This window comes from Grus americana, chromosome 4, assembly GCF_028858705.1.
Source record: "Grus americana isolate bGruAme1 chromosome 4, bGruAme1.mat, whole genome shotgun sequence".
NCBI lineage: Eukaryota > Metazoa > Chordata > Aves > Gruiformes > Gruidae > Grus > Grus americana.
This window is the reverse complement of record NC_072855.1, coordinates 30,532,307-30,553,886: the sequence shown is the minus strand read 5'-3', so window position 1 is coordinate 30,553,886 and position 21,580 is coordinate 30,532,307. Positions and strand designations below refer to the sequence as shown.

Genomic DNA, 21,580 nt, shown 5'->3' with positions numbered 1-21,580 from the left:
GCCATTTTCACGTGCTTCTCTTGTAATCTGTGTTGACCTCACCTATCTTCCCTCAGTTCCCAACTCAGCGCACAATGGTTTTGAAGGAACTATTCAGCGGTCGCACCGGCCTTCGTATGAAGACAAAGTTTGCTTTGTAGCCACAGTTAGATTAGCTACACCTCAGTTTATCAAGGTATGTACAAATGAAATCACTTTTGTATCATTTTTAAATGTATTCTGAACAGGAAAACTACAGAGAGAATGCACACAACATTTCAAATACTGTTAATGAAAACCATAAGGCATTTTATTATACGAAACTGAAAGTGTCTGTGTTTCTTACTTCACATACAAATAGGTTAAATGTTATGCAAAGTGTCAAATGAAGTTGCTATGGTGAGTGCCATTTCTAAATAGTCATATAAAATAGTAATATGCAAGAAATAAATTTAGAAGTACATAGGAATATAATTTACCAAGTTAAATGCAATGAAAGATAACACTGAGATTCCACTTTCACTGGAAAAATTGAATAATTTTAGTTGTCACTTGGATGCGAATTTTTTGCTGCTGCTGATCTTGCTGTAGTTTGACACAGAAACAAATCTTTTAGGGCTTAATGAAAGCTTGAATTATTTGTCAGCAACTGAAAGTCAGGTTTGAGGTAATAAAGATCTTTCGTTTTGTTTTAGTACTGTTTGTTATTCAGTAACTCACTTGTTTCAAGAGAACACTTTGCTTAACTGCTAATGCGCAGTGAACGTATCTTTACAAGTTTAGAATTGTGTGCGTGTGAAATTTATAGACTTCACTAAGTATGAGCTTGTTCCTCACCAAAATAAATCAAAATAAATACTCAGGATACAATATAGGATATTTTGTGATTGTGATTCAGATTATATGTTTTCTACAAATACATTAATCAAGGTACAGGGTGGTCTACTATCGAATATTTGTTCTTACAATTCAGTTGTAAAGAAATGCCATGAAATGTACATGGCACGTATACATAAACAAGCTGCTGTCTGTCACACGGAACTCTTTGAACATTTGAATATTCTGCATGTAAGTTGAATGTACTAGTGTCTTAAGCTGATGATTGTTGGTGGTATCCTCTGAAAACATGGTCTACATACTTTGCACTTTGAAAGTGTAATAGGGAGACAGTGGAGAAATCATATGAACTTCCTCAGTTCTGTCAGGCTAAATAGGAACTGGATCTTTCCAGACTGCATGCCAGAGAGAGTTTGTTGTTTTATTTTTCCCAAAGCCATGGAAATCTTTCATCTGACGCTTTTCTTCCCATGTGGGCCTAACTAATGCTTTTCCTGTTATGCCTACAGTTGGTACAGATGTTAAATGTGGGATTTCTGCTTCATGGAATATTTGGGGAAAAAAGACCAACCCATCAGTATTTGCAAATATTTTTATATTTTAAAGTCTGACAGTTTAGAATGTACTACAGTAAAACTTCTGTGTTTCCTACTTCTGGAAAAGGGCATTTGGAAGATAAGGAACATCCATTTATGATCTTTCAGGTGTGTCAATCTCCTGAAGGTGAAAGCCTTATGGATTATACTCTCTGGCCAAACTTTCAGTCCTCTTTACCTGAACTTTTGAGCCCCTAGTGCCTAAGGAAGCTTTCATGTTACGGAGGTTTTAAGATTCTCTCAAGAGTTTTGACTAGTGCTGTTCATCTGAGAAACATTCTTGTGAAGACGACTAACATTAGAGTGAAGATTTTTAATCTGACAATGCTTGTTTATACTCTTTTGTATTGAGGCTAGAATTGACTAGACTTGATCAAATAAGTGTTATGTCAGGAACGTTACCATCCCAGTAACTTTACTAACAGATGTGTGATGCAGCCAGTAATGTTATGTGTATTTTAGTACTGGATTGCCTAATTTAAGATAGAACCTGTCTGCTCATCTGCCACTTTTTATTTCAGATGGTATACGGTTCTGGGTTGGTTTTTTTTTTTTTTTTTTTTTAACCTAGAGTGTCATTTCTCAAGGATATACAGTGCTTTTGCAGAAAGTCATAGGATTCATGAGAATAATGTCTGAAAGTTCACATTTCTATTTTCTGCATATGACCCCGCATATGACTTTTGTAACAAAATGTGCCACAAATTTTGCTCCGCAGTGAGAGGATTTGGCTCTACACCTTCTTTAAAACATTTGTCTTGTATTTTGGCTGGTGAACGGTTGAACGAAAAAAGCAGAATTAATCCAGCCAAAAGGATTCTACCAGAATGCTTTTTGTTACAAATGAAAGTCCTTTCTTTTCTAGATGCCTTGTTGGCAACTTCAACAAGATTCCTTGTTGAACAAGATAGCTACTGCCCAGGGGTATTTTACAGTGTAATATCTGTAAATCATTAATATAAATGCATTGAGTAATCAGATCCTAACCTATTGCCAGCTCCTCTGTAACAATGGTGGTTTTACTGTGATTTTACTACCTGCACTTAAGTTATGTTTACTTTTGTTTTGACTTGTGCCCAAAAAATGAGATTAAAAGAAACAGCAAATCAAAAGTATATCTCAAGGATATACACTTGCTCTGTCATTTCTTTTACTTTGTTATGAGTGGTGCTTTATAAAATTATGTAATCTTAGGAAAGTAGATGAGCTTTGGCTTTTAGGGGTATTTTCAGCTTTGAAGCTTACGTCTTTTGAAGGTGCAAGTCACACCAAGAGTCAGAAATTTGTGCCCAGAGGGATTTTGTTCATTACCTCCATCATATAACTCACTCTCTGGTCATTGGATTCAGATTATACACTGATGAAAGTGAAGAAACAACATTGCCTACATATGTTAATTTTTTTCTTTCACAGAAAGAAAACTTAGAAATACCTATTTAAAGAACTGCAAAATCTCCACATAAACTCTTTGTAGAGTTGAAAGAATGAAAAGGAGAGAGAAACCTGAAAGAAAGAAAAGGAAGGTGGTCCCTTTGTAGGAACAACTGTTAGTCGTCTACTGTTTTTTTCCACAAGACTATTTTAGTTATAGGTGTTTGCAGAGCAACAGTGTGCTCATCTGTCTACATCTGTCGTGAATATTACATCACTGCAGCAGCAGCAGCTTCTATATTGTAGTCTTTAGGAAACTGTTGTGGTATCTGATCATCAGTAGATTCTACTGTGTTCCTGGCAATGGGAATGCCCTTGCAGGCTCCTACAAGTGTGAGAAACGTGTGCAGGTCCAAAAAAGAAAGATTTACTGATCTCTGATTTTATTGTAATTCTTTGAGGGGTGTATCTGTATGTATACATGTATTCCATCATCCATCTTTCTTCTTGTAAGGCAGTGCTAGAGGAGTTTGAAAAAGAACCGACTGCCTTGGGGTACTTAGCTTAGTTACTGTCTCAGCATGAGGCACAGTACTTGGTGGGGCATCTCTGCCTCTCTGGAAGGGGATAATAGAAATCAACTGACATGCACTGATTGAGCGTATGTCTGAGCGGAATACATTTAAAGCGATGCACAGAATATCGTGAGGATTTGTTGCAATAGTGGAAATACAGTCATTCTCTTACTGTTCATGAGTTCTAGACACAAGAATAGTGTGTTATTTGTAGTACGTGTTGGTGCCCTCAAGGCAAAGTGATTTAGAGTACTCTGTATTCACTAAAAGGAGGAATCCTATTCCTAAAGTCAGAATAATGTGACCATCTTGCTAATGTTGGTTTTTTACCCATTATAAGCATATACTGTAAGCAGAGTGTCTGGTGGGAGTGTTTCATCTCTTTTTTTGCTTGTTACAAGTTAAAAGCATAACTGCAGGAACTATTGATTTCTGCTTGTACTACTGTGCTTGTAGATACTGAGCTTGAGTTTAATCTTATGCTGGGGTTGTTCCATTTAAATCAACTGAGTGTCAGCCTGGCACAGCTGAGATTAGATTCTACCTCAGCACTATGCATCTAAACAAGCAAAAACTATGAAACTGTCTAAAAATAACATGATCACTATTGTGGAGTTATCTACTAACTTTAGGTAAGTCTGAATTTCAAAAGAGCTTATGCATTAGAATAGAGCAGTTTTGAGAGAGATTTTTATTTTTTTACTTTTTAGGAAATGTGCACTGTTGAAGAACCCAATGAAGAGTTCACATCTAGACATAGCTTAGAATGGAAGTTCCTATTCTTGGATCACAGGTGCAATTCCTTCTATGTATAGCAGCAATAGTAGCTGAATCACAGTGGTGGCTATAATATTTAGAGTTCACTAATCAGCATTAACTACTCATAGCTTGTGTTGGGTTTAATTTTTAATTTTTTTCAGAGCACATACTGTAAACAAGAAAAGTTATATAATGAAATAATTTTTGGTTGGTTTTTTTGGTGTGAAAATAAAATGACATTAATTTTTGTATTAATTAGGGCACCTCCGATAATAGGTTATCTTCCATTTGAAGTTTTGGGAACATCAGGCTATGATTATTATCATGTGGATGATCTAGATAATCTGGCAAAATGTCACGAACATTGTGAGTATGACTAAGTTGCTACAATAAACGAGTTTGCTTTATAGATGTTGGTTTAAAGTTTGTTAAATTGTACAAATGTTCTAGTGAAATTCTGCGATATATTTAAGTGAAGCGTCTTTACTCCCATTCATTTGACAATATTGCACTGCTGACCTGCATCTTTTTTCTTTTGATACAGAACTACAGAACAGACTTAACTTTAACTTAATTTTTATGTTTTTCTTTATAAAGCTGTATTTAGATTTTTTTTGCACATAAATTTTTCACAATATGTAAACAAAACAAAACACAAAAAAACAGAAAAATGGAAGTTTGGATTCTGCAGTTCTCTGAAAAATGCAGTGTAAATATTTTTTTTGAGGAAAGCTACAGTTTTAAATTTATTCATAGTCATTATCATAATACTGGATTTGGACATGGGTTTGGGCCATATGAAGTTAGGAAATAATGTTTATTATGTGATTGCAATATTTGCAGGCTGGAAAGACAGTAAACTTTATTCTTCACTTTTATAGTAATGCAATATGGGAAAGGGAAGTCATGTTACTACAGATTCCTTACAAAGGGACAACAGTGGATTTGGCTGCAAACACATTACTATATCACGTATCACCAGTGGAATTCCAGGCCAGAGTTTATTGTCTGTACGCACACTGTTGTAAGGTAGGTTATCTTTAAAAAAAATCCGTATCAGAGAAATTCTAATGGTTACGGGAGCTGTATTGCTGGTATTTTTGGAGGTAGAGAAATCATAGCAGTTTAAAGAATCACTGGAAAACTTCCTGGGATACTTTGTAAGCAAAGTACTTCTCAGGAGTTTGATTTTTGAGGTTTTTTAAATCATCCAAATACAGTAGTCATATTTGGTTTGCTCTTCTAGTTATGCAGAAGTCAGAGCAGAAAGACGACGAGAACTTGGTATCGAGGAGTCTCTTCCAGAGATAACAGCAGATAAAGTGAGTGTCTAATTTTATTTTACCTCTTACTTCATACTAAAAATAATATATAATATATATTATAAATAATATATAAGCAAAATACAGCAGCAAGAAGTGTTTTGTCCTGTTGCAGATAAAGTAATTATTTTGATCTCTAATTAATAAGAGTATTTAAAAAGATCAAAGACGTTTAGGAAGGGTGTGTGTTTAACTGTATTCTGCCCTGAACACTTACCCTTCTCTTTTCAGGAGTTCCTGTGCGTGTAGTTATAACATGGCAACATCCATATGTCATTATTAAGATCTGATTCCTGCAGAGTTTGATTCATAAATAAATCTTCTTCCTTACTGGAAGCACCCATAATTTGAAAAACCAAGGTCAATACACAAAGCCAGCTTGTGCAGATGCTCTGTCGTGTTTTCCCTTGGCAGCTCAGAAATGTTTTCCTGTGGCAGTTCAAGTTTTATCTGTCAGTGCTGCTTCTGGTGGAGTTAACTAATCCTTTCTCAGAAGAATAAGCTGTTCACTCATTACACTGGTGTTCAGACTGAATTGAGTTGCTAGAGAAGGAGGAGGTCAGCTCAGCAGTCAATTTGTGGCCTATGTCTGCATGCATTTTGGTTTCTAGGCTTATATGGCTTTAGTTTGGTTACTTTTCCAAGGATAAATGCCGCAAATGGCAACTGAGCTTACAGATATCAAACAGGCCACTACTTCTGCACAGTCACCTGTGTAAGGGGGTTGATTAGATACAGCATCATCTTAGATAATTTCTGACAGAAATGTACATTGTATGCTGAATCAAATAAAGTGATTGTTGTTTGTGTGTGTCTCTTCAGAGTCAGGACTCTGGGTCTGACAATCACATAAACACAGTGAGTCTCAAAGAAGCATTGGAAAGGTTTGATACCAGCCCTACACCTTCTGCTTCCTCCAGGAGTTCAAGAAAATCTTCACACACTGCAGTATCAGATCATTCATGTAAGCACCAACTGTTGAAAGTACAATTGCCTTCCTAGTGAAGGCTTTTTCTGCTTTACTTACTTGAGTTAAATGCATAGCTAGCAGTTAATCATCGTTTTGTGGAAAGTGTGCAAATGAAAATGTCCTTTTTGATGATTCAGAGATCTGCTGACCACTCAGATTTTCAGAGATTGTGTAGTGACTTCTACTTCAAAAAGTACAACAGCAGCCTATTTCAGTCCATCAGATTGCATTATTGTTCGATAGTCTGGGTAGAAAAAGAGTCCAAGCCTTAAGCTTTTTTTTTAATTCATTAAAGGCTTGATTATTGCATTGCAGAAATGAGATTAACATGTCTCTTTCTGTTGTAACTATACATTGCCAGCAACACCAACTAAAATGACAGTGGACACTAGCACTCCTCCAAGGCAAAGCTTATCTGGTCATGAAAAGACTGCACAAAGAAGATCATCTCTGAGTAGTCAGGTAACTCTTCAGAGAAAAATGTTGTACTTAATCAGTGTAATTCACCTTTAAAAGTTATTGTTAAATCCATATAACCTTTGTTTTACTGCTTCTGAAAACACCTAATTTAAACTGTAACAGTTTCACTTGCATATTGATGATATAATTCTGATAGTCACGTATCCAACTTGGGTATACTACATTTTAAGTGAATACAATAATTAAGCATACAAGTATTTAATTTTTGGCATTAGGGTTTGCAAGATTGTGTACTAATCTCGGCTTTCACTCACATAACTTCTTTCTACGATTCTGCATTTTTAATACATATGCGTATATAAGCAATTATTTACACATATATATAATTGCCAATGTAATGCTGTGTATCCCTGTAGAGAATTCATGTAGACTTATGATTCTAAGAATATTAGTGAATACTTTCGTAGAGTTTCTGAAATCTTGGTAACATAAGAAAATGTCATGCTTCATGTACTTGGTGCTTATGTTCCGGTTGAATTAATACATTCACATCAAAAATAGAATGTTTATTAAAATATGCATCTTTTAAAATTACTAGTTTTAGAATAAATCAAAGGTGTCAACTACCAAACGGGTTGAAAAAGTTTTTCCCTTACTACAAATAAGACTTTTAAAACAGTTGTAATTGTAATTTCTGGTTTTCATGGTTTATACCTACTGCTTTTATATATTTTTAGCAGTGGAAAAGAGATATATACACACACATAATGTATATAATCAATTGCTCTTGTGTTCTTAATTCTATAAGGTGAGATATTTCAGCAAACATTTACTTGGTTTTATCATACGTACATGTGATGCTATTTTGGAATTGACTATGTAAAGAAATATTTTATGTCAAGTATGAAGCTCAGTCTCTTCCAGTTATGGAACAATTTTTTAAATCTTAGTCTTTAAGCTCCCAGTCTCTTGGACAACCAATAGCACAGCCAGCGATGTCTCAGCCTGCAACTTTACAGCTCCAGTCTGGCATGCCCCAGGTATGGATTAAGTTAGTTTATTGCTTATTATTTTTTAAACAGTCTTGTTCTGAATGTAAGGTCAATTTCTCTTTCAGAAATTGAGTTCATGGGTGCCAAAGTCACCCTTAACATTATTATCTTGAAATGAGCAAATTCCCTAATTTCACACTTTTCCTTTATTTTTTTTCTTTCTGTTACTTGTGTGGATATAGTTTTCAGCTGTGGCCATTAGAAACATAGATAACACAAGATAAAATATTTTAGGATATGAATTTAAAAATCCATCTACTATTCTGCTAACTTTCTACACATATGCTTGTAACACAAGGCAACTTAGTCTATGAAACAGTTTTGTGAAATTAGAACAGCAGTATCAGGTCCAACTGAAGGTCTGCGTCCTGTAGATAAGATATAAGTATCAAAAGATTGCATTGAGTTGTAGCTCGTAGCAGATGTCCAGGGAAGAGCAGAAGTGGCAAACTCAATTTCTCTTCAACAGTTTGTGACTGAGGGTATTCCCAAGTTATTTACATGTGTTTTAGCTCTGGGTCAGGTTTTTTTTTGTAAACTGGTACAATTCTAATTTTTAACCTGAGAGTGCTTTAATATCTGCAGTACCTTGTAAATGACTAAGGCTTTTTATAGAATCTTGGTGATTTGGACACCAATCAATTTCTTTTGCTATGGATTTTTTTTTTGTAGTTCACCAATTCTGATGCATCAATTAAATGTGACATCAAGTAAATGTGAGTTCTGTGACATTTTCATACTAATGAATTTGTCCTCAGATATGGTTATTGGCAGTTTTAAAAAGCAGTGCTTGATTTGTTTGCCACTGTGGAGGAGTGTATTTACTGCTTGTAAATACAATTTCATTATTGTTGCTCAGCTTTTAATTTATTCATTGCACTACAGCCTGTGTTTCAGTTTTCAGCTCAATTAGGAGCTATGCAGCATCTCAAGGACCAGCTAGAGCAAAGAACACGCATGATAGAGGCAAATATTCATCGGCAGCAGGAAGAGTTACGTAAGATTCAAGAGCAGCTTCAAATTGTCCACGGTCAAGGGCTCCAGGTGAGTTAGTGTAACTCTTACAGGTTTGATCTGTAGAGAATTTAGGCCCAAGTCTCATTTTTGATGCTGTATCTTTTCAATGTTGAGCAGCTCAAGCCTAGCTTATGCCTAAACCTGAATGTAAAAGGACACAGTATTTGGTTGTTACTTCTTGCAAAGTTTTGCAGCCATTAGAATATTAATCCAAAATGTGCAAGGTAAGCATTTATTTCCTCTTTTAGCTCAAGGCTGTCAAATTCATACTTTTTGTTTCTTAAACTTACCGAACTTTGAGGCTGTGGTCCTCCTACACACCCTCGTGGTGAAGTGGTTCTATGTTGCATGGTATACTGAAGTAGTTACTGAGCCAGGAAAAAGACATGAAGTCTGGAGGATGCATTGCTCAGTCTAGCAGCTAACCACCTGACTTCTGTATTTTAACCAGCATATATTGTTCTAATTTTGTCATTCTCTTTTCAGCAGCTGTCTTTGGAAGAAAAGAATTGACCCTATTGGGTTTTTCTAGTTAAAAAAAAAAAAACCACAAACAAAACCAAACAAAAACCCACCCAAAACTAAAATACACCTTAACGAAATAATTAAATATTTTCAGTGTGGATTGTGAATAAAAAGTAGAAAAAAATACTTCCTGGAAGTATGGAATATGTTGTTTAAATTCTGTTAAACAGTAGGCGTTTCTGGCCTGTGCCATTTTCAGTGTTGTATTGTGTCTAGTGTAAGCTTGCCAGCAGCAGACTGTCTTATAGATGCCTCAGAAGGAGCGATTGACAGCTCTCTTCCCATGCACTGCGGAGGGACCTTATTCAGGATTGTGGAAAGTAGGGAAAATACCTAAGTGCTGCACATTCTACCATGTTACCCTGTCTTGGGTAATCGTGGGCCTAACTTTTTGTAAAGACTCCAATATTTTTGTGCTGAATTCAGTTTATTACAATGGTGTTGGAAAGTTCAGTATAATCATTATGATTTCTTGACTGCCAAGGAAGATTACGTTCTTGATGCTGTGCCTGGTTCTATTGATTCTGAGATTTTCTTCATTTGAATTAGTTTCACTGCTGGAGATCCTACAAATAGAAATATGATCTCAAATACATTTTGTCTTTAGACATTTGTAGACTACATTACAAGTTAGTCTCTAAATACTACTTCAAAAATTGAACCTTAAAGGGCTCTAGAAATCAGGATTCTGATTCTTACCAGTTACAGTAGAGTCTTTGAATACTGACCCTGTATGGGAGTTGGGCCCTTTGCTCTTAGTGGTTGCAATGCTGTTTCGACACTTCTAACAACTAAGATGAAACTTTGCCTTACTTTGACTTACAATAATTATGTTTAGTTTCTCTAAAACATCTTGAACAATTAACAGATTTTTCTTAAAAGCTAACTTGTGGATTTTATTTTTTTAAGATGTTTTTGCAGCAGTCAACTTCTGGACTCAACTTTGGTTCCGTGCAGCTTGCTTCTGGAAATTCTTCAAATGTTCAGCAACTTACGCCAATAAACATGCAAGGTCAAGTTGTTCAAACTAATCAGACTCAAACTGGGATGAACACAGGCCATATAAGTACTCCACACATGATACAGCAACAGCCTTTGCAGAGTACTGCAACACAGGTGAAATTCTCATTATTGATTTTGCTGGATAGAGTACATGCTCAAAACCACAGCTGAACCACAACAATAGCTTCCCCGACATCCCCCTTCGAAATCATTTTTTGAACAATGTCCTTTGAGTTGTATTAGTTTCTTCATGTTCCAGGTTTCACAATTGAAAATCTAAGAGATTTTCAGATGTCTGAGGGCCAGTCCCACCTCCAAATCCTCAGTCAGTAGAAATACTGGCGTACTTTAAATTAAGAATTCATTTGTAATAGAAAAACATTGGCAGTTGTGAAGTATGGGTGATGACAATGAGGAGGGCAGCTGTAACTATTTTCAAATTGCTATCTAATAAAATATTTTTTCTTTTCAGCATAATCAACAAAATGTACTTAGTGGACACAATCAACAGTCTTCTCTTGCCAGTCAGTCACAGAACACAGTCTCGGCACCTTTGTATAACACTATGGTGATTTCTCAGCCAACAACAGGAAATGTGGTCCAGGTTCCTTCTAGCTTACCACAGAACAATAACCAGAATGCTGCTGCAGTGACCACTTTTACACAAGACAGACAAATCAGGTAAATCTTCAAGACCAATATTCTGATGACTTGCTATAATGATATGCTTACATAGCTACATCATATACAAAAGGAACTAAAGTAGTATTAAAAAAATCACGATTTATTATTTTAGCTATGTATGGATGCAACTGTTAAACTAAACTTTGCCCAGAATGTTTTCAGACTTAGCAAAACCTGTGTTGTTATAGCAAAGAAAGAACCTGACAAATGTGCATTTCTCAAGTGCTCCTGATGCTTTTTTTTCCTAAAGGGATTCCAAATGTCTTTTTCTATTAACAGATTTTCTCAAGGTCAGCAACTTGTAACAAAACTTGTCACAGCCCCAGTAGCATGTGGAGCAGTAATGGTACCAAGTACTATGTTTATGGGACAGGTGGTGACAGCTTATCCCACTTTTGCTGCCCAGCAGCAGCAGCCACAGACGTTGTCAATAACGCAGCAACAACAGCAGCAGCAGCAAAGTCAGCAGGACCATCAGCAGCAGCTCACCACAGTTCAGCAACCAGCTCAGCCCCAGCTGACCCAGCACCCCCAACAGTTCCTACAGGTAATGCAGCATTCTCCACAAATTTTTTTGAAGTCCTGACACTTTCAGCATTGCTAGCTTATCCTAGGGGTGCTTTATCTGAAAACAGCTTAAAATAGTAACCTGTAAGCAAGCCTGATGCATGAGATAAGTTTATTCTGTAGCCATTTTCTAAAATCTTACTACTTAAAGGAGTGGTAGTCTTTCCTGCAATTTCACTCTCTGCTTTGTCCTATCTTATATCTTCTTCCCTTTGAATTGCTACTCTTGATTGATCATGAGATGAAGAAACAGTTGTTTGCCTTTAAAACAGCTTGCACTTTCTTTGCATTCACATATTAGTGCAAGAAGGTATAAGGGATGATCTCAAACAGAAATCTGGAAAGCAGTGTATGCAGCCCAAAGCAAGACATGTCCCCTTAACATGAACATCTGTCCAGGCTACAGGGGAGGCTGAGCAGCAAGTAACCTTGTAAGCAGAGAGTAGAGAAGAACCTGAATTTAGTGGGGAAAGAAGAGAGATTGGATCAAAAGAGAAGGAAGGCAAAACCCAAGGAGCTTAGAGATAGGAAATGTCAAAAAGAAAAGAAACAGAAGGTAGAAAGAGTTGATGGGGAACCTGTTGCCATTTGTTGATTGCAATTAATCGCTGGCTCATAGCTCACCCAGCAGGTGATTTTGGTGAGGGAGAGGTAGTGGTAGCAAGAGCACTAGAGAGGAACTGTCTCCAAGAGTGCATAGGTTTAAAAATTCTTAATTTGGCCTCTGATGTTGCCTTCTCCAAAGAAAGATAAACTCCGTGTAACTATCATGGTGTAGTTTGTGCACATTCTTCACATCCTTTAACTATTCTGGGAATGTCACTTTGTTTTTTTACTTTTTAAGAGTATACATAGTTAAAAATCCTTATTTTGCAAGTATTTCTTCTTTCTTACTATGTATGGTCTCCCATTCGCACTAAATGAGGGATCCTGTGCATAGGTGGAATATATACAAACGCAGTAAGTAATTGAAGGGTTAACCTACATTTATACGCACAAGGAATGGTTACAGTTCTGTTTAGGGCTGAGTAAAATTGTCTTTCACTGGGTCATTGACAGGAAATTTTGACTTGTTGGAAAAAATCTTTCATGGAGCATACCAGTTTCAGTCATGCATCAGGCAAAGGCTTTTCTGCTGCAAGTTGACTCTCAAAAAGAGAGCTGAAGAATACCTAGTGATTTGAATTTCAGCACTCCTTTCTGTAGTGGGAGATGCTTGAACTGAATCAAACCAGAGCGCAGATTTGAATGTGTTCTCTCACAACTTGGATAAATACTGTATCAACAATGCTATTTAGCAGGTTGGTAGTGTCTGTAGCTCTGTTTCTAAATTAAACTGTTTGTACATTTTTGACTTAATTCTGGTGAAAAACAGAAGATTTGTGAAAGATGAAGATCTCCAAAGGTCTGTTCCTGCTTTTCCTGCCTCTGCTCTCTGGGGCTTCTTACAGTCTGATTCTGTGGGTGCAGCAGGTGTAGTTTACTTTCTGCTGCAGAACATGTTTCTGGATTGAGACGTCCAAGTGCATTTTTCTCCATCCTTCATTGTTTCTCTTCAGTAACCATCATCTTTTGGCTCTGCAAAAATGAATATTAAAACTAAGTACTATTTCCAATAATTAATGCCCTTCAAAGGGGATGTTTGGGTCTGCAAACACAGCAGTTTCTTTGTCTGTTCATTCTGGCTGGGGGGATACATGTGTTCTGTGCCAAGTCAGGTGCTGTTTTCTCATTTGACTGCAATGACAACCACCTGCACTTGTTAGTCCTTAAACCCTGTTGTGCTCTTGTGGATTGAAAGGGAGACAAAATTGCCGTGGGTTCCTACCCATTGTCATGGGAACTTACGAAGACCAGTTACCGCTGCTTTATTAATTGGTTGGATGCTTTAATTAACATTATTGGTATGAACTAATCTTTGCATTGTTTGCTTAGGTGAAATGACCCAGTCAGAAGTTTCTTTTGATTGAATCCTTGTGAGGAGTTAAAAAGCAGCTAGGCCCGCAGTTCTCAGTGCAGCAGGAAAACCAATTTTTTTCCTATTTGCGTGTTTTAGACATCCAGGTTACTTCATGGAAATCAGTCAGCTCAACTTATCCTCTCTGCTGCTTTCCCACTACAACAAAGCACTTTTACTCAGTCCCACCACCAGCAGCATCAGTCTCAGCAGCAGCAGCAGCAACTTTCACGACATAGAACTGACAAGATGACCGATCCTTCCAAAGTTCAGCCACAATAGTGCGGGGCTCTGCCTCTCTGAAGCAAACTACCAGGAAGGGGGCTGCTCCACAAACAGTTGCACTGAGGCTACAGAGGTAGCAGTACGAAGGCTTTCTAACACCACAGTGTTGAGATCTACTTCTAACTTCCGGAATCTGTTAAGAAAAGCCACAAGATGATGATGGGGACATGGCCAACTTTGATAGTTGCCCCAGTTTCTGTGTTCTAAAGGATTTGCTGCCATGTGTTAATTTGTCCAGGTGAAATCTCAAAATGTGACTGAAATGAGAGGGATGCTGAAAATATTGGTATTTTTATCAATCCTGTACATTTTTAAAGTATTAAAATGGACATGGAGCAATTGTTTGAATTAGCAGAAAAAAATGCCAGGAATATAGTCCAAAAACCATCTAATTTTTTTCAGATGATTACGGGACAGTAAATATTTTGAAAATGTTGTGTGAAATCCAGTTCTCTGTTGTACAGATGCTGTAAAATATTGTGTATATGTCTGCATAAAAGGAGAAAGAGCAAAATATTTTATATGATGCATGAAAATGTAATCTGTTATTTGTAGGTTTGAACATGTTTCCCTAAATTCTCACGCCATACTCAGACTAATGTTTTCCTCTGTTCTACCCTTTTGTTTACAACATGATGCATCATTATTTTCACCCTTAATGTGGGCACAAGTCTCTTGTTTGTGCTTTGTCTGTGATGTCAGGGTTTGTTCGGTGAGGTATAGTGTGTTGGTTAGTTGACTTCTTGAGGTTAAATTATTGATGAAGCTGTTTGAACTGGTGATCATGCATCAGGGTTCAGGACATTCAGATTCATGAATATCATCCATCATTTCATACTTAATTCATTGTTTTATTTGAAAAAAATAGGAATTTGCACTGCTTTCTTGCGGATGGTTTGGAATTTTATTCCCCAAAGCTATCTTTTGATATAGTTCATAGTTGGAAATATTTATGTAAAAGGTTTAAAAAAAAAAAGACAGTAATTTTCAAGAATGTTTCAGTTATAGGAGTAATTTGCACAAAAAAATATATTTACATTTAATAACCTTTTGGGCACTTTTTAACCACTTTCTCTGTGGTGAGAATTGTAACTTGTTAAAATATGTTGGAATCTTTTTATTCTCCTTCAAAAATTAGTCAGAACTAATTCAGGGTCATTTTAACAACAACAGCAAAACCCATAGTGCCTTGATTTTAATTCAGGTGATAATGTTGAACATCTTGAATTACAATGTCTTGAATCTGTAACCATTTTCAATTTTGAAGTCTTAGTATATTGTCAACCAAGCTTGTGTATCTGCTTCATAGATATTTCTATATTGTGTTGATTTTAATAATGGTCTGAGTTGAGAACATGAGCATTTTTGAGTGGTACTCCCCCTCAAACACTAGCTAGAAAGAGAGGAGTCTCTAAAATCTCGGACCTTGAAGGTAATGCTCTTAAAAGATCAAAAAATCTAAAAGTATAGAACTCCTTTTGCAGGAGGAGGAATAGTAAGCTGATTTTTTTGTTGGGGTTTTTTTTTAATCATTTTTGTAGCATTTAAAGCATGTGTTGGGGGAGGTCATGATTGCATTTAACACTACCAGGCTATTGATTTAAGAGATATCACTGAACTAAGACTTCAGAAGGCAACTTCACTTTATAAAGAAAATAAAAAGTTCCAACAGATACGATGTGCTATTTTAAGTAAATGTTCAGTAGGTTTTTATGGTACTAGTTTGTGGAAACCAGAACTTCAGAGGAAAATGAATAAATGCTGATAGATCTGATAATTAAGAACAGAAACAGTAAAAGAGTTAAGATTAGTACTAGGGAGAGAAAGCTGGATTAATCTTGAATACTGAAGAGGAGTTGGATGAATGTAACCAAATGGTAATGGACTATTTTGTACTATGAAACAGTTTGATTGTATTATGGATGAACCAAACCCATGGGAAGGTAATAGCAGTTTAGCCAAGCATTTGATACCGTTGGCTGCGTTTTGAGGCTAGCCTTTGCCTCTGCACACGTCCCACCGTTCGATCGTTGTTATTCCCCACTTAGAAAGCAAGAGTTTGGCACCAAAAAGCACAGTAGTGAACAAGGAAGGAGAGTGTGAGAAACACAGTACCAAAGAGAATCAGATTGCTTTCTGCTCCAAGAAACCTTTTGCAACTTGGAGCAAGGAACAGATGCCAATACCAAACATAGCGAGGAACACTTCCCCTTCTTTAAAGGGATTTCTGGCATTCTTTGCGCTGGAATCATTCTCAGAAACCTGTTTCTGTAATGTTCTCTGTAAAGAAATCCCGCCTTGCTCTACTATCCCTACCACGCCATTCCACCTGTTTCTAAATTAAGCTGCGTTGACTAGAGGTCTGTGCTATCAGTACTTGTGCTTAATGGAAAATAGGTTAGATAACTTTTTTTTTAACGAATTACAATAATAATATAGCACTTAAAAAAGAAAACTGGGAGAGCTTTAATAGTGCTCATAGAACTATTGAATAGTGGTAAAATAGGTTTATTAAGCTATTATACTGAGAATTACAGAAAATAGAGATACCAGCCAGACAGTTAATGATGCAGCTTTTTATATAAAAGCTTCATTTAAACTTCTCTTCCCATTTCCCCCTTCCCAAATACTCTGGTGTGCTGCTATAGGTCTGTCAGTAAAAAGGCTAAACTAGGTGAGAGAGAAATTAGATGATGACAATAGCACGGCTGTTGAAAGAGAACTAGAAATGTACGCTTTGATCGAGAAGCTTTTTGTAACCTCGGAGAGAGGTCATTCAATTACGGAACTAACAGCTAGTAGAGAAAGTGTAAAAGACGGGGAAATTCAAAGTAACTGGAAAAATACAGCACACGTTTGAAAAATTAGTGCCAGGAATCAGGCAAAATTTTTACAAAAGCGAGTATGTAGAACTTGGTCCAGATTCTGTGCAAGGATGCAGATGCTTTGTTTCACAGCTAGTGACTAAAAAGTGTATATTTAAAGGGTCCGCAGCTTTCCCTGTTGCTGAATCGATTGCTGAACTGGCCTTGATCTGTAGTGGAAAGAGGACCAGGCCATCGCCTGTTTCTTAATCAGCCTTTTGCTTCTGCCCGACTCGTTTACTACAGTCATAGACTTACCTGCAACATCCTAACAAATAGCACGATAACGAATGCTGTGATGCTGCGGTTCTGGAGCGTAACTATTACAGAATGACTCTGACAGAAGGGACAGAGTCTGTTAAGGAGAGGATTGTATTTATGGAGAGAGGGGCTGGTGATACATCACGGAGTGAAAAAGACGGCATAGTTGCATGGAGTTTAGGCGACAGACATTTTTTGCCTGCAATGGGTGAGGATTTGAAGAAAAGCTTCTAGGATAACTTCAGAGAAAAAGAATATAGCTATTTTTATATTGTATTTAATATATATTATATTTGTATATAAAAATGAAAGGATTCTAGTAGGAGCTCTCCATATGCCTTCCATTTCACCTAGAAGGTTTACCTTCTGCACTACGGTTCCAGTGTGTCACCACCTTCTGTGGGCAGCTTGCCTACTGCCAAACACCAAAATTAGTAACCCAGTATCCTTACAAGAGATAGGTTTCATTTCAGCTTTATGTAAAAGTGAAGAAAATAAAGCTATATATCAGGCAGTTTTTCACAGAAAAAGAAATTCTCTTAAGACTCAGATAGCACTTTCTCTTTTTGTTTTTTCTTTTTTTTTTTTTTTTTTTGAGTAATAACAAGCACTTTACTGAAAAGACTATTTGAAAGGCAGTTTATTTCTTTAGTCAGTGAAACTGTTAAAAAAGGGGGGGCATCGAGGAATAACATGCAGAAAACTGTCAAGAGAGACATTTCTGGAAAATGTTTCTTTAATATGGTGATCCTTTGAGGCTCAAAGTGCAAGATTAAAAAGGCTTCTAAAACCGGTTGGCTTTGTGTTTTATATGGCCAGGGAAAGGGATTAATGGTGCTGGTTGGCTTCCTCAGAAGGAGACTTTTTAAGTTGCACAGTTGCCTATGAGAGAGAATCATCTGGAAACTCATTTGCCTGCTCGATTATTCTAAGTGTCCCTCAGGATTATAATTTGTGTGAAAACGTTCTGAAGGTTTAAGATGTGGCCTTTTTCAAATGTTGAAGTCAATTCAAGAACCATTTATATTTTCAGAGATTTAACCCAGGTATTGTTATTATGAGTGTTTTAAATGTTGTGGCATCAGGAGATGTCAACCATGTCAGATTCATAAGTTTCTCTATTTGAAATCATTATTAAAGTTAGATGTAGAGTCAGAGGGCTGGAAAATGGTTATTTTGATTAAAAGGGAAAAGAGACTAGTTTTAATAATTAACTTTTTATTTTTTTACTTATCCCTAGTGGAAAATGTTGAAGAGAATTAAGTGAATTTGGATTAAAAAAGACATATTTAAACAAATCATAGTAGATGAGACAACTGTGAGAGAACATTTGAAATTGTCTTGGTTGTCCATGAGACTGGATAGTTGCTTTTTCACTATCATGATTTTTAACACTACATTCCTTGTCTCTTTTTTTTGTTGTTGTTTGTTTTAAACAGGTGATTTTAAGCTCTGCTATGCTTCATGCTATGTCATCTGCATGAATTTGCCAGCATGATACGCTATATTCAAAGAAATTGTACTTAATAAAAGGAGGGGGGGGAGAAAAAAAAAAAACAAAACAAAACACTGTGTCTGAACAAAATATTGTATGGCCTAATACAGAGACCCCAACTGAGACTGAGAGATGCTGCATTAATAGACAATCAATGGGTAATTATTTATGAAACACTTCTGGGAATGGTCTTAAAGATGTTACTGCTTTGAAAGCAGTTGGCGAGTTGTCTTTTTTTTTTTTAATAAGAAAGGTAAAAATTATTTATTTTCAAATATATCAGATTGAATTTTAAGTTTTTAAGCAGTGTTGATTTCACAGTGTCTTGGGTTTCAGTTTTGTTTTGTATTTTTTTAACTGGCATTAGATTTGTATACGTGAAAGAAAACAAACAGAAAAACCCTAGTGCCGCTCATATTGACGTCAGGAAATGTAGATACAGTTCCCTGGTGTTCATGTGACCATTACTAACTGTCAATTTTTTAACTGAATAAATGTAACTCATTTAAAATTTTGCTTTTTGTAGCTTCTAAGGTTCTAGAAGTTTGGTTTTTTCCCTGAGTTGCTTGATGTCGATTTTATCCAAGTTCCAGAGTGAAGCACTCTCTTCCCCTTCCCACGACGGTAACAAAGTCTCTCTCTCTCCCCCGCCCACAGAACCGACCTGTGAGAAGTTGCTTGGTGTCAATTTTATCTTTTCTCCCCTACCCAGACAAATGACTTGTGAGATTTCAGTAAAAACGCATACTGTATTTTTTTTTGTCTTCTCTCTGTATCTCTTTATAAATTGATGCCCCCCTCTAAAGGCTAGAGACCTTTGATTTGTGTATTTACATTACTGCCTTGGAATTTACCCCAGCAGTGCTCGGTTGAATGTGCACAACTTAAAACTCCCTTTGTATCCTTGCACATATGTCCCCGTTCTCTCTGAAGGTGCATAGCCCTTCCCTCACGTCTTTAATTCATTCAACTCCCCTCCCTGGGTATTTCTGCTGCTGGGGAATTGTCAAAGAAGAATATTTTTTAAAGGAATAGAGGTGATCTGAAGTGTTGGCTGTGCCCCTGACAAAGGAAGGAGACTTGCATTTAGCCGAGAGCGGGACTCGCGTAGAGCATGCAGTTCCTGCTTTGAAGAGCTGGGTGGTAACGTGTAACCTGCCAGGGCTGTCTGGTCCTTTTGCCCTGATCAAAGTGTGAATGCCAATAATAACAATCTACTAATCTGAAATTAAATTAAATGTTTGAGGAAAAGGGGGAGGGAAGGAAAGCCTGGAGAAAATGATAAATGATTCTTTTCTTTCTGTAGTATCATGCTGATGCCCATATGAAGGTACTGAGCTTTTGCCTTTGGGAATGAAATACTTGTGCAAGTTGCATGCTACTTCTAGATGCCACGAGCCCCCTGTGCCCCAGGAGTCACAACAAAAGTGGCTGTAGAAGTGCAACAGTTGTAGTTACAACCTGTCAACAGCTGCCAGTGATAAGACTGATAGCATGTAGCAAGATTATCAGTTTTCTTAATATGAACTTTGGAAATATCAATATATTTTTCCATAAACTTATCAAGAAGAAGAGCTGTAATTGTAACTGCTGACACACCTGAAGCAATGCTGTTCAATAGCATTTGCTGTTGTGCAAACTTGGAAACAAAAGCCATACTTATATGAGAATGCAACTGTTAAGTGCTTGTAAAGATTAGCGAGCCAAAGGTTAGTGGCACTTTTGAGTCTCAGGCATTAGTGATATAAATTCCAGAAGATTTCCGCTGTTTCAGGGCAATGTATAAAAAGAACAAAAGTTTCCAGTGTCTTTGTATCTTTGTAGCACACGTGCTCTCTATCACTGTCAGACCCTTGGCAGCCTCTTTCACTTGGGAAATAAATAATCCAGAAGAAATATGCATCTATAGTGGATGCCACATACGCACGGAAAAGGTTACGGGATAAATGTAACCTGTATCGACATTAGCAAAAAAGTCTGTAGCTGGAACTTGCCAAGGGCACTGACTTCAAGGGCTGTGTGAGGTCACCTATGGAAAAATGCCATGTCATTACAGCAAGTGCCATTACATCATTATGTCCACATCTCTGGAAATTAAGAATAATTCAGGTTATGTTAGGATGAAACCACCTGATCCTCTTAATTAAAAATCAAAGATTTTTTTTTTAATACACAGTATCTGGGACTAACACATGGGTAGGCTCAACCACCAACCCCTTTCTAGAAAGGGCTGCATGAACCAACATGCGAGTACAGTGGCAGCGTTCCAGCCACTGCCCCAGGCTGGAGGTGCTGTGAGGGGAAGCCTTCACCCCATGAATACAGCCCCTCTCCTTCACCTCCAAGTTTCCAGCCTTGGGATTTGACCAATACATCTCAAAATTTTTTTATATATATATATATATATATATATATATATGTTTACCTTGTGCTGCCCCAGGAGGGCCAGGCTTGCTTGTGACCCGGATCTGTACTTTGGTTCAATCGGTTTCCTTTGAAAAACTTTGTCCTGGCAGGATCAAGATTACAGGTTCACCTTAATCTTTGCTTACTGCACTTTGCTAGATAGGGTGTGATGAGACAGGCTTGACCCAAGGATTGGGAATAGGCACTTTCAGAAATAACAAGCAGAAGCTTTTCTTATTTTAAATGCTGCAGTTGACATGAGGTGTTTTTCAGCCCAGTGGAACTGACCATTGCCTCCGTTTTGTTTCTGTTGCCTGGAAATGAGCAGCTGCAGGCAGCATGCTCTTTTAAACCTTGGCTGTGTGCACATGCAGTCAGAGATGCAAATTCCTGCTTTAAATGCAGCTTTGGGGGGTTCTTTTGGCAGTGACTGCAGTCAGCTGCATCTCACCCCAGCAGGGAGAGCTGCAGGACAGATGGGAAACCTGTGGCAGACAGTTGCCTATTATTTCCTGTGTTGCAGGCACAGCGACTTGCAGAGCCTTCCCTTCAAGGCTGGAACGCTCACACGCTGTATTTCACATTCTCTAGCTACAAAAGAACAAGAAATTGCATAGGCCTGTGGCAATTAAAACT

At 37.2% G+C, this 21,580-nt stretch overlaps 1 protein-coding gene across 19 annotated transcripts in view; it reads left to right on the top strand.

The window, feature by feature from the left end:
* CLOCK (clock circadian regulator) overlaps positions 1–19,042 on the top strand; it is a 67,469-nt gene extending 48,427 nt beyond the window's left edge. For 17 of the 19 annotated variants that reach the window (XM_054823345.1, XM_054823347.1, XM_054823340.1 and 14 more), the window contains 13 exons: positions 57–175; positions 4,069–4,151; positions 4,377–4,483; positions 4,999–5,146; positions 5,364–5,439; positions 6,262–6,403; positions 6,771–6,871; positions 7,780–7,869; positions 8,767–8,925; positions 10,333–10,539; positions 10,898–11,106; positions 11,389–11,656; positions 13,733–19,042. In XM_054823345.1, the coding sequence (XP_054679320.1) occupies positions 57–175; positions 4,069–4,151; positions 4,377–4,483; positions 4,999–5,146; positions 5,364–5,439; positions 6,262–6,403; positions 6,771–6,871; positions 7,780–7,869; positions 8,767–8,925; positions 10,333–10,539; positions 10,898–11,106; positions 11,389–11,656; positions 13,733–13,915 (1,892 nt within the window). In that variant the 3' untranslated portion in view covers positions 13,916–19,042. The remainder of the gene's footprint in view (positions 1–56; positions 176–4,068; positions 4,152–4,376; positions 4,484–4,998; positions 5,147–5,363; positions 5,440–6,261; positions 6,404–6,770; positions 6,872–7,779; positions 7,870–8,766; positions 8,926–10,332; positions 10,540–10,897; positions 11,107–11,388; positions 11,657–13,732) is intronic. The other 2 variants (XM_054823351.1, XM_054823350.1) reach the window with 1 other exon arrangement.
* Positions 19,043–21,580: the final 2,538 nt, after the last annotated feature.